Source organism: Oryx dammah, unplaced genomic scaffold, assembly GCF_014754425.2.
Source record: "Oryx dammah isolate SB20612 unplaced genomic scaffold, SCBI_Odam_1.1 HiC_scaffold_3, whole genome shotgun sequence".
Taxonomy (NCBI): Eukaryota; Metazoa; Chordata; class Mammalia; order Artiodactyla; family Bovidae; genus Oryx; species Oryx dammah.
Window position 1 is genome coordinate 98,387,492 of NW_024070187.1, and position 13,280 is coordinate 98,400,771.

At 39.4% G+C, this 13,280-nt stretch overlaps 1 protein-coding gene across 2 annotated transcripts in view; it reads right to left on the bottom strand.

Moving 5' to 3' along the window:
- WDFY3 (WD repeat and FYVE domain containing 3) overlaps positions 1–13,280 on the bottom strand; it is a 250,563-nt gene that overhangs the window by 31,904 nt on the left and 205,379 nt on the right. For both annotated transcript variants that reach the window (XM_040237260.1, XM_040237261.1), the window contains exons 48-54: positions 12,380–12,500; positions 11,802–11,887; positions 10,008–10,088; positions 6,616–6,670; positions 6,240–6,359; positions 3,270–3,387; positions 1,811–1,917 (exon numbers count right to left, since the gene is read on the bottom strand). In XM_040237260.1, coding sequence (XP_040093194.1) covers positions 1,811–1,917; positions 3,270–3,387; positions 6,240–6,359; positions 6,616–6,670; positions 10,008–10,088; positions 11,802–11,887; positions 12,380–12,500 — 688 coding nt within the window. The remainder of the gene's footprint in view (positions 1–1,810; positions 1,918–3,269; positions 3,388–6,239; positions 6,360–6,615; positions 6,671–10,007; positions 10,089–11,801; positions 11,888–12,379; positions 12,501–13,280) is intronic.

The window sequence follows — 13,280 nt, forward strand, 5'->3', positions numbered from 1 at the left end:
TGGATGTGAGAGTTGGACTGTGAAGAAGGTTGAGTGCCAAAGAATTGATGCTTTTGAACTGTGGTGCTGGAGAAGACTCTTGAGAGTCCCTTGGACTGCAAGGAGATCCAACCAGTCCATTCTGAAGGAGATCAACCCTGGGATTTCTTTGGAAGGAATGATGCTAAAGCTGAAACTCCAGTACTCTGGCCATCTCATGAGAAGAGTTGACTCATTGGAAAGAACTCTGATGCTGGGAGGGATTGGGGGCAGGAGGAGAAGGGGACGACCAAGGATGAGATGGCTGGATGGCATCACGGACTTGATGGATGTGAGTCTGAGTGAACTCCAGGAGATGGTGATGAACAGGGAGGCCTGGCGTGCTGCGATTCATGGGGTCGCAAAGAGTCGGACACGACTGAGCGACTGAACTGAACTGAACTGAATGAGAACCTACTGTATAGCACAGGGAACTCTACTTAATGGACTGTGGTGACCTGAATGGCAAGGAAGTCCCAAAAGGGAGGGGATATATGGCTGACTTACTTTGTTATACAGTAGAAACTAACAACATTGTAAAGCAAGTACATTTCAATAAAAATTAATTTAAAAAAAACAACAAAAAAAAGGCTGCTATTATCATATAGCCATTTACAGTTGAAAATATTCAGGATATATATGTATTTGACTAATTTTATAAAATAACATGACATTGTTATTCTTATACCCATGAGAATTAAGAGGAGAACTAGGAAGGTGATCAAAAAGTTATAAATTGATAAAACAAACTCAAATATAAAAGGAATTTCTTTTGCTTACACGGCCTCACAGATACACCACTGCCTTCCCTCAAGCAAACTCCCTATGCTGTGTTTGAGTGAACACAGTGTGTTTGTCTTTACAATGAAGTTCACTGTGTGAAAATGCCCAAGTCCGTACAATGGTCACCAAGGCCTACTGCCCTCTGGCCCCTGCTAACTCTCTGACCTCATGCCCTGTTGCTTTCCCCTGCAGTCACTCTGCTCCAGATACTGGCTTTCTTGCTAGTCCTCAAATGTCTCAGGCACAGGTCTGACTTAGGGCCCCTTATGGGCTGTTCTCCCAGCCTGGAGCACACTTTCTCCAGATATCCACACCAGTAACTCCCTCACTTCTTTCCAGCTCCGGTTCAGATGTCTCCTCTCCAAGGAGACCTACAGTGACCAGTCTTTCTAAAAATGGCATCATGTCCTTCCCCACCTCACATTCCTGTACTTCCTATCCCCTTTCTCTGACCTCTATTTTTCACACAGCACTTATCATATTCTAAAATATTTTACTAGATAATTATTTACTATGTTTGTCTGTCTCTCTCAACCAAAAGATATAAATTCCATCACGCAGGACTACTGTCTTTATTCTCTGATGTCCTCTAAGCACCTAGGATAGTGCCTGGCATCCGGTAAGTATTCAATAATTATTTGCTGAATAAATGAAAGAGAATTTGGAGAAAAGCAATTATAATAGGGACAATAGCAAATGAGCTAGATAGACTTTTTAAAATGTCTGATGAATCAGTTAAGGCTGAATTCCATATATGTGGCTGGAAAGCAAATGCTACTTGCTTATTTGACTAAAGGACCTTGGCACTTGTTTAGTGTAAACAAATCCTAGCTTATTTATCAATTTTGGTCCAGTGAAATTCCACTATCATTATGTTTTGACTACTTTTGTGACTAAAACTTCACAGGGCTTCATGTCAGGAAATAAACAACATTAAAGAAAATAGCAAAAACGATCTTAAATAGAAGGCGCGAACAACATGCAAAAATTCTAAACTTAAGAGTTTTACCTGTAGCCTTAGGAATATCTGTGTGAAGGGTTCCATTCTGACAAGGTATGAAGCCACAATCATGGCTGATGAATAGTGGGTCCCATAGTGGTAGGCTGGAGTCTCTCCTGGCCAAGAAAATAAAAGCATAATTGAAAAGGATGAATCGGGATATTGGGACTGGTATATATATATACTATTGATAGTATGTACAAAATAGAAAACTAATGAGAATCTACTGTATAGCACAGGGCACCCTACTCAGTGCTCCACAGTAACCTAAATGGAAGGAAATCCAAAAAAAGAGGACATATGTTTACATATAGCTGGAAGACTTTGCTGTACAGCGGAAATTATCAACACTGTAAAGCAACTATAGTCCAATAAAAATTTAAAAAACAAGAAAAATGAGAATAAAAAAGAAAACGAAAGAGTAACATAAAAATAAAATTAGTGTTAATCAATAGACTTGAAAATGTTAATAATGTATGTGATAACTGCAACATGAAGTACAGTCAGTTCTGGCAGTTGTAGAATAAAAAGTTTTATGATGCTGCTGAAATGTATCATTTATATATCTGGCAACTATCCATTTTAGTAAAATTCTGTGACTTTCCCCCAAATTGAGCACATCCAGCAATTCATGTTTTGAGGCTAACTGTAATAGATAATCCTTAATAGCAAGCCACCTTCAACTAAAGCAGGATACTGACATATAGTAATTCTTTAGTAGGTTCTGGCTTTGCAATAGTATACATTTCTCTGAATTGATGTTCTATGGGTATCATGCAATTTCTGATACATATTCTCCCTGGCAGGGGAAAAAAAAGATTTCACACAGGAAATATTGTTAGGCTTAATTTTTTTCCTCCTTTATTTTGCCTATTTGAAGAGGTAATATGATAAACATTAAACAATAAATCATGAGTATGTAAATTGCAGTATTTTAGAAGGGACTCAATTATATTTTTTTAATGCAAAAAGGTTGTAAAAGTGCTCAATAAAATTAAAAGAACATATAATGGAAAACAAACTGAAAAAGAAAAAAAATGTATATATTCATATACACATACACATGCACACTGAATCACTTTTTGTATACCTCAAACACTAAATTAACTATACTTCAATAAAAAATACTAAAAGAGTCAGTAAAGGAAAGCATAGTTCCTGGCCTAAACACGATTAGAATAAAGGCATATTATGATGGGAAATTTCTACCCTAGACAAAGCAGAAAGACTTAGTTTGCTGCCAATACTTGACAAGCTACCTAAAAAATGCCTTCCAAGCATGGCTGTCAGTTGGCATGCAAAACCTGATTTTTCTCCTTTGATAGTTGCGTATATGCTTGCATATGTAACAGACACAGACATAATCATACAAACAACTTGGGGAAAGATGGAAGGGGGTCAGACCACTAAATAATGGCTTACTTTTGAAACTTGGGTACCAAGTCCTGTGTCAGGGAAAGTTACTTACCATTAGGATCTTCCCAGTCTTTATATCGCTTCTTATACTGAGCTAATCGTTCATCTGTCTGTGCTCCCATTGGCTTGGCCAGGTTTCTAAATGTCTTGGGATTAGTAAGATCGACCTCCTAAAATACAAAACGAAACCCAATTCCAAAATTACTAAACACCCTCTATTTTCACCACCGTAGACAGAATGGCTATAGCCACGATGCTTTGTCAATGGGCTAGTATCGATGGGGTCACACCAGCAGAGCTGGACTCCAAGATAATGCCTTGCACCTACTGGTTATCCATATTTCACAGAGAGGCACATGGTAATTTAACTGGTTCAGTATGAAGACGTCTGTTTTGGAAATTTATTTTGCACAGGAGAAGGCACTCGGAACCCAGGTTTGGAGATGAGGAATAAGAGGGAAAATCTTTCCCAGTCTTGCAGGAGACTGTGGACACAAAAGCTCCAATTCGTCTTTACCCTCCGTCACCCGTCAAACCAGAGGATCGAATCTCCCTTCTATTATCTCTCCCTTCTCCCCTCTTTCACTCCAACTTCACTTCTGAGCATTTTCTTCCTAGAGGTAAAAGCGAAGTGAAATAACCTAGAGCACTCACTAACTTGGTCACCTCCAAAAGACAACATCATACCAGGCTGTGATTCCCAAATGAGGTGGATTCCTCCGGTCTACCAGAGATCATTTTAAAAGCTCATCCTTAGGTGACTTAATTTATATATTTAAAAGGAAACCAACATTTACCTCCTAAGCATATTAAGAGCAGACATTTGAACTACGTACCCATGGGATACCTAATTTGTGTTCTTTTTATTTAAAACTCAACATTCAAAAAACTATGATCATGGCATCTGGTCCCATCACTTCAAGGCACAGATGGGGAATAAGTGAACACAGTGACATTTTATTTTCTTGGGCTCCAAAATCACTGCGGCTGGTGACTGTAGGCCATGAAATTAAAAAAGACAGGGAGGCCTGGCATGCTGCGATTCAGGGGGTTGCAAAGAGTTGGACACAACTGAGTGACTGAACTGAACTGAACTGGACTGTAGCCCACCGGGCTCCTCTGTCCATGGGATTCTCCATGCAAGAATACTGGAGTGGGCTGCCATTTCCCTCTTCAATAAAGAAGGCCGAGTGCCAACGAATTGATGCCTTCAAACTGCGGTGCTGGAGAAGACTCTTGAGAATCCTTTGAACGTCAAGGAGATCAAACCAGTCAATCCAAAGGGAAATCAACCCTGAATATTCGTTGGAAGGACTGATGCTGAAGCTGAAGTTCAATACTCTGGCCACCTGATACAAAGAGCCAACTCACTGGAAAAGATACTGATGCTAGGAAAGACTGAAGGTAAAAGGAGAAGGGAACGACAGAGGATGAGATAGCATCACTGATTCAACGGATGTGAGTTGGAGCAAACTCTGGGAGATGGTTAAGGACAGGGAAGGCAGGCATGCTTCAGTCCATGAGGCCACAAAGAATTAGACATGAGTCAGCGACTGAACAACAACATGGCCCCCCAATTTTGCCAACTTGTATTTTAAAAGTCTTGGACAGGAGAATCTGATCCACACTTACGAAAATAAGTCAAGTTAGTATTTGTCCTCTGAAATTCTATATTCAAAACACCTCATTTATAGTTTGATTATTTCAACAAAGATGAGTAAAGCATATATAAGTACCACGCCCTGCTCTAGAGATTGGGTCCTAAGAGTTACCTAAGTTGGTCTTTGAGTTCAACATCCTCACAGCTGAGTAAGGTCAGACAAAAACTATGCTTACAACATGTAAAAGAAAGCAGCATAATACAGCTTCAAGGTGGTGTGGGAACAGAGGAAAAAGATGAAGAGAAAGGACAGAAGGTCCCCTGGAGGTGTGAGTGAGCATGTCCTGCTGGATGAAATACAGCTAGCCAGAGGAACCTGGCAGCGGGAGGTAAGGTGGGTACGGCCGTGGGGAGAAGTCCAGGTGGGGAGGGGAGCACGTGCAAAGTTGCTGAAAAAGAACAGAGTGGTCCAGACAGCAGTCCTGGGAGTGCAGGAGGGGTACCTAAGTAGCAGCTACTCTGCAAACGGTACTATGAAGTGAAGTGAAGTGAAGTCGCTCAGTCATGTCCGACTCTTTGTGTGACCCCATGGATTGTAGCCTATCAGGCTCCTCCGTCCATGGGATTTTCCAGGCAAGAGTGCTGGGGTGGGTTGCCATTTCCTTCTCCAGGGGATCTTCCCGACCTAGGAATCAAACCCGGGTCTCCCGAATTGCGGGCAGATGCTTTACCGTCTGAGCCACCAGGGAAGCCCCAATACTGACATTTTAAAATTCTCTCCAGGGGCTTCCCTGCTGGCTCAGTGGTAAAGAATCTGCCTGCCAATGCAGGAGACATGGGTTCAGTCTCTGCTCCGGGAAGATTCCACATCCCTTGGTGGAACTAAGGCTGTGTATCACAACTGCCGAAGCCTGGGCACCCTAGAGCCCTTGCTTCGCGACAAGAGAAGCCATGGCAATGAGAAGCCCGCACACTGCAGCTAGAGTAGCCCCTGCTTGCCACAACTAGAGAAAATGCTGTGCAGCGATGAAGACGGAGCTCAGCCAAAAATCAATCAATAAATAAATGAAATTATCTCCAAATTGTGATGATGATTCATGCAATACTTTTTTAAACAGAGAGATGACTCAATTAGATTTATTTCTGAAACTGGCTGCAGTGTAGAAGACAGTGACCTCCTCCAGTGGATTCAAATTTATTGGCACTTTAGGAAACTGAATGGATTACCATGAATCCAAGAAGCTGGCTAAGCATCCAAACTTTGTCGAAGCCTAAGCTATAAAGCTCGTCTCATCTTCTTGGGAATAAGTGCCTATTGAGAACGGAAAACTATAATGCATATAAATCACTTAAGCCACTGCAGCATCGTTTAATTACTTTTGACAATGTGTTCCAATTTCACAGAAATGACGTGACATTTACCTCCGAGTCGTAATCTGCAAGGATCCAAGGGAAGACAGGATACTGCATGAGGTCATTATACGATCTTCCAGCCAAAGTGTTCAAGTGCATCAGATATTGAAAGTTGCTGATTTCACCTCTCTTGGGAAAGATAAATAAAGATTCACTTTAAAGCGATCAATTATTTCCACTATGGTTGCTTTTAAAAATTTATATGCAAAATGAGGCAAAGGATAGTTTCTTACAGATTTCAGAATAACAAAACACTTTTTTTCCTAAAAAGAACAAAAAACTTTTTTGTCTATGGTATATATTTTATAAATTATTAAAATGCTTTTAACTGAATGACTTATACCTTCTGACTTATGAAGGATGCTTACATTTTCAGTGAACTTACCTCCCATCTCTGAGTCACAGACTTCTCTCCAACCAGAGTGCTAAGCAACCCAGATCTACAAATGATAAATAATCAAACTGTAGGCAACATACTGTTTTAGCAACATATTAATAATTTTAAATCAAAGTAATTACAAAGCTGAAAATTTTAAGTCAACAGATCCATGAATTTTTCAAACTGTGGAGGACAACCTACTGGTGGGTCATGAAATCGGTTTAGTGGATTGTAGTTATCATTTTGAAATATGAAATAACAGAACTGAATTGAAGACAATAGAGAACAGAAAATTGGAAGACAGTACACATAGTAAGGGAAAGTATTTTCAGAATTTTAACTAAGTTTGTGTTACTTGGAATGCAACGTAGTGTATATTTTTTACTGTGGATCATAGCAAATGAATTTGAAACAAACAGTGATCTAGTTCAACTTTCAACCTTTTACAATAATTCCTATGTAAATTGATTTATTGTTTATTTTTCACAATAAACTGTGGAAAATTCTGAAAGAGAAGGGAATACCAGACCATCTGACCTGCCTCTTGAGGTTAGGAAGCAACAGTTAGAACTGGTCATGGAACAACAGACTGGTTCCAAATAGGAAAAGGAGTATGTCAAGGCTATATATTGCCACTCTGCTTATTTAACTTCTATGCAGAGTACATCATAAAAAATGCCAGGCTGGATGAAGCACAAGCTAGAATCAAGATTGCCGGGAAAAATATCAATAACCTCAGATATGCAGATGACAGCACCCTTATGGCAGAAAGTGAAGAGGAACTAAAAAGCCTCGATGAAAGTGAAAGAGGAGAATGAAAAAGTTGGCTTAAAGCTCTACATTCAGAAAACTAAGATCATGGCATCTGATCCCATCACTTCATGGCAAATAGATGGGGAAACAGTAGAAACTGGCAGACTATTTTTTTGGGCTCCAAAATCACTGCAGATGGTGACTGCAGCCATGAAATTAAAAGACGCTTACTCCTTGGAAGGAAAGTTATGACCAACCTAGAGAGCATATTCAAAAGCAGAGACATTACTTTGTCAACAAAGGTCCATCTAGTCAAGGCTATGGTTTTTCCTGTGGTCATGTATGGATGTGAGAGTTGGACTGTGAAGAAAGCTGAGCACTGAAGAATTGATGCTTTTGAACTGTGGTGTTGGAGAAGACTCTTGCGAGTCCCTTGGATTGCAAGGAGATCCAACCAGGCCATCCTAAAGGAGATCAGTCCTGGGTGTTCACTGGAAGGACTGATGCTGAGGCTGAAACTCCAATACTTTGGCTACCTCATGCGAAGAGCTGACTCATTAGAAAAGACCCTGATGCTGGGAGGGATTGGGGGCAGGAGGAGACGGGGACGACAGAGGATGAGATGGCTGGATGGCATCACTGACTCGATGCACATGAGTTGGGTGAACTCCTAGAGTTGGTGATGGACAGGGAGGCCTGGCATGTGATTCATGGGGCCGCAAATAGTCGGACACGACTGAGCGACTGAACTGAACTGAAATTGATTTAAAGAGATTCAATTAGAGTAAGTGATATAGCAAACAATATTTTGTCCACAGTAGGTACACATCATTCCTAAAAGAGATGTTGAAAAAGTGAATGAAAATATGAATATTTTATGACAGGAAAGTCATGGCTTTTCACAAAATTATGTACTTTTTTTTGTAGCAGACTTTTCTAGAATGCTATAAAACCCTTAAGATTTAACAGCTTTGTAACATGGATAATTAATAATCTGAAGTTTGTGAATTGGTCACAGAACCAGTAGTAAAGCACTTAACCATATATTTTATCATCCAAAAGGAAATTGGGAGGTGTAAACCTGAGTTCATAAACATTTCTAGCTCAGGAGTACAGATAGCACTTTTCACTTCCAGAAAAATTCTTCTTTTCAGGTAAACTGAGTGCAAAGGATACTAGGAGGTGCTAGTAGTAAAGAACGCGCCTGCCAATCAATGCAGGAGACAAGAGACTGGGGTTCAGACCCTGGGTTGGGAAGATCCCCTGGAGGAGGTCATGTCAACCTACTCCAGTATTCTTGCTTGAAGAATCCCGTGGACAGAGGAGCCTGGCGGGCTATAGTTCACGGGGTCGCAAAAGAGTTGGATACAACTGAAGCGACTTAGCACTGAAAAAAGAGCTATGATCATTTCTCAACTTTGTAAGAAAGGGAATAACTGAAAAGGAGATTAAAGTTGGAAATGAATTTCTGCTTCCTGCCTTTGAGCTTTGAACAGTTCTTTAAGAACTGCCAACTCAGCACAGAACAATGAAATAGCAAGTTGGAGATTATCTAGGCAGGCAAAAGGACTAGTAAGTTGCTTACAAGTAGAAAAAAGGCTAAATATGCTTTATGAGAGCCTTTTGCTTCCTGTATTTATCGTAACAACAACACAAATGATTAGGAACAGAACACGTTTCTGAGGTTAACAAAAGCATACATGCAGTATCTGTAGTATTTGTTAAATGTCAGCTAAAGAAAAATAAAAATAATAATTTAAAGAGAAATACACAAATTTAATATGTATAGATGCAAACAAACTCCAATGTTGTTGCCTGGAGAATCCCAGGGATGGAACCTGGTGTGCTGCCGTCTACGGGGTCGCAGAGAGTCGGACACGACTGAAGAGACTTAGTAGCAGCAGCAGTAGCAAACTGGTATCACATTTTATTTACAAATTTACAGAATGTCCAATAAAGTTTTAAGATATTTTCCTGCATCCTGTAATAATTAATTTATAGCCCCAAAGCACTGCTTCTTTTCCAATGGATTATAAAGGGCTACTAATACAAAAGGAAATGTATATTTAGAAACAAACCATTCAAAAAATTAAATTAATTAACTGATTAAGTTAATCAGTAAAAATTAAAAAGTAAATATAGAAAGCTGGTATCTACTGAGATAAGCAAACTTATCCACTACTAGCAAAATACAAATGTGTGTAATGTTTTTAACAAGGAAACCTGATAAAGATAAAATATCCAAAAACAAGAGAATGCCTTATATGCAATGATGAATGGCTAGTAAATAAAGGCAAAGTTTCTAAAGAATTTTTTAAAAACAAGAGGAAATATTTAGATATAATATGAATAGAAGATGCAGAGTAAAAGTGTCTATTTACATGATGGACTCATTGGGCACAACTGTGCATATTCTCAAAACATTAAAGGAAAATGACCAACATGTGAGACATCTGACAGTGGTGTGACATGAGTGATCATGCATACAGTCTCTTATTTTTAATTTTCAGTATTGTCAAACTGTTCTACAAACCACTGGGGGCTGGGGTGCAGGGATATTTATTAAAATATTAAATAATACCATCCAGATATAAATGATCCAACTTCAGTATTAAACTATAATGTGCAAGAGGCACATGACCTACCCCTGCTCCACGCTGGTGTTCGGCCGCTGCCCAGACACAGACTCTGAACTGTCAGTGAGAGATGGCACTACAGCCAAAAACCTGGAAGATTTAAAAATAGCATAAAGTTGGAAATGCCATGTCAGTCAGGATCTAATAGAAGCGTAAAGAAAGAATGACTCATTTAGAGCTTAACTGCTTATTTACCACCACCCCCTCGACTCCTCAGTAAATGGCAGGCAAAGGGAATATACAGTAATTAGAATACTCTAACAAATAAGGGTAAGATGATGGCTTCTAAAGGCAAATATAAAGATCCACAGCAAAATCTGACATTTTAGAGTTTTATGTATGTTGCCGCATTACTCGAAGGAAAAGCCTTGACGCACTGATTCACAGGAACTGAGTCAACTTAATGATGTCCTAAAGAGTGACTGAAGCTAAACACCCACATGACAGCAAGCAGTGCTAATAGCTAAACAAATGACAGGACAGAGACACCAGTGACAAATGAAAACACACACACGAGAAAAACCTTTATGTGACACTGTTATGATTATTTTCAGAGTTGCTCCTAATGTCAACATATATTTCTTAAGGGCAACCAAGAATTGTGGGAAAATTCCTTGGAATGAATGTGGACCTTGAACTTGGCACATACGCAGAAATCTCTCAGCTAAAGACAAACTCATCTCCTTGTAACAACTTCTAGTTGGGAAGAGCAGACAACTTACCCATGTTGAAAATGATACCACCCTTAGAAATTAATAAGACAGGCAACTAACATTTCAATCATTTACTCAGTTCTTCCCAATCAACATCCACAGGGACTTTATCTGCAGAACCTCCCTCATTTCTCTCATGCTCACAGGTAGTACTGCTGTACTGCAGTGATAAACAGTGTTGCTTGGTATTAGTCACTCCTCATTGGAAACACAAAGCTTCCCTAATGGAGGGATTGCCAGGATTTATATTACTCTCTGGACTTCCCAGGTTGTGCTAGTGGTTAAGTAACCCATCTGCCAATGCAGAAGACAGAAGCGACTCGGATTCCATCCCTAGGTCGGGAAGATCCCCTGGAGGAGGGCATGGTATCCACTCTGGTATTCTTGCCTGGAGAATCCCATGGACAGAGGAGCCTGGCAGGCTGGGTTGCAAAGAGCAGACACAACTGAAGTAACTTAGCATGCATACTACTTTTCAAAGAATAAGGGCTCTCTTATTACCTACCATCAGTTCATAAAAGCTTTATTATGCACACATCGAACAGAAGAACTTTGAAGCACACGAACATACACTATTTTTCTTCTAGGTAAACACAGTTTACCAAAAATGAAATGTGGTCAGATTAAATCAACTGCTTTATTTGGTTGTGCTACTTTTTCAAGGATGAAGGCATCCAACTTACCTTCCAAAGTCAGAAAAGTCTCACAAGAATATAAATTCTAAGGAAATTCAGGCTCTGCATTCAATAGCAAGGTATGGCACTGTCTTCTTTTTGGTAAATATGAACAAAGCCTATTCTGAACCTAAAGTACTATTTTTTAGCTATAGTTTCATCATTCCTTTATACTGAAAGGGAGATTTTGATGAAGTCTAGTGTAAGTTACCAGAAGGAAAAAAAACGTTCTTTCAAAATAGAAGAGCATCAGAAGAAGCATGTTTCAAGAGGCTGGCAAAAATGAAACATTTTCTTCAAAGAATTTAATTCAAGTATTTAATTGATTTTTTAAAAACAAGCTGAACTGGTAATGCTTTACACCTCCCATTGCTTTCCACAATACAGCATTATGAAGTATTCCTAATAAACTATACCTTTGATAAACTTTGTTTCTGATTCCTTTCTGAAAAGCAAGGAGGTAGTTTCGTCCATCTCCAGAGAAAACTTCTACAGCGATAGGCTGAAAAGATCAGAGGGAACGACATTAAGAAAAAATGCAAGTAAAGGTTACATATTAACTTTTCCACTATGAGTTTCCATAATATTGAAGAAGTTAATCTGATGACTGGAAAACATTTTTTGAGTCATGAATTCCTAGCAGATTAAACTACAAAACAGATGGAATTTGTTCTGCTTAAATTGTTTCTAAAATCCTTACTAGAATAATGGTAAAATAATTACAAAATTATAATTTTGTACATTTATAGCAAATGCAATTTTTATGCAACAAATATAAATCTGGATATAGGGAAAGATGGGTAACAAAGATATCAAAGTTTTAGGATGCTTTTTTTTTTTAACGGATGTATTATAAAGCTATGCCACATGTGACATGAGCTTGTCTATATATAACCAATTCCAAAACTCTAAGGAATAAGGCGGAGCCTATCATGTATACATCGTCTAAATAAAGGAACATAACAAAATGTTTATTTCTACCAAATCAACCAACCTGCAGGAGATATCTCCGTTTATGCACTTCCTTGATATCTTCATATGCAAAGATGCTGCACGTTCTCTTGAGCTGACTGGGGCCTTGCCTGGCTCCTCTAGGGATAATCGGCTCATGCATACTAGAGGCAGCCCGGAAAAAGGAGGCAACAGAAACAAAGTAAGAGGTAAACTCACTGTTTGACAAACAGGGGTGCTGTTTTCAACATGTGAAAAGAAGCAGGACACGATATATCTGAATATTTAGTTAAAAAAAAACTTTTAAGAGAGTAATTTGTTAGCAATTCAGTATACATTGTCAACAAAGGTCTGTCTAGTGAAGGCTATGGTTTTTCCAGTAGTCACGTATGGATGTGAGAGTTGGACTATAAAGAAAGCTGAGCTCCGAAGAACTGATGCTTTTGAACTGTGGTGTTGGAGAAGACTCTTGAGAGTCCCTTGGACTGCAAGGAGATCCAACCAGGCCATCCTAAAGGAGATCAGTCCTGGGTGTTCATTGGAAGGACTGATGCTGAAGCTGAAACTCCAATACTTTGGCCACCTGATGTGAAGAGCTGACTCATTGGAAAAGACCCTGATGCTGGGAAAGATTGAGGGCAGGAGGAGAAGGGGACGACAAAGGATGAGATGGTTGGATGGCATCACCAACTCAATGGACATGAGTTTGGATAAACTCCAGGAGTTGGTGATGGACAGGGAGGCCTGGCATGCTGTGGTTCATGGGTTCACAGAGTCAGACACGACTGAGCAACTAAACTGAACTTTAAACCAACACAATCAGAAAATATCACTTTAAATAATTTTATACACAAGAGGAGGCCCATAAAAGTCATCATGTGGCCCTGATGGCTGCTAAAAATGATAACGTGAAATTATCTCCTAGGAATGAAGATGACCGTGTC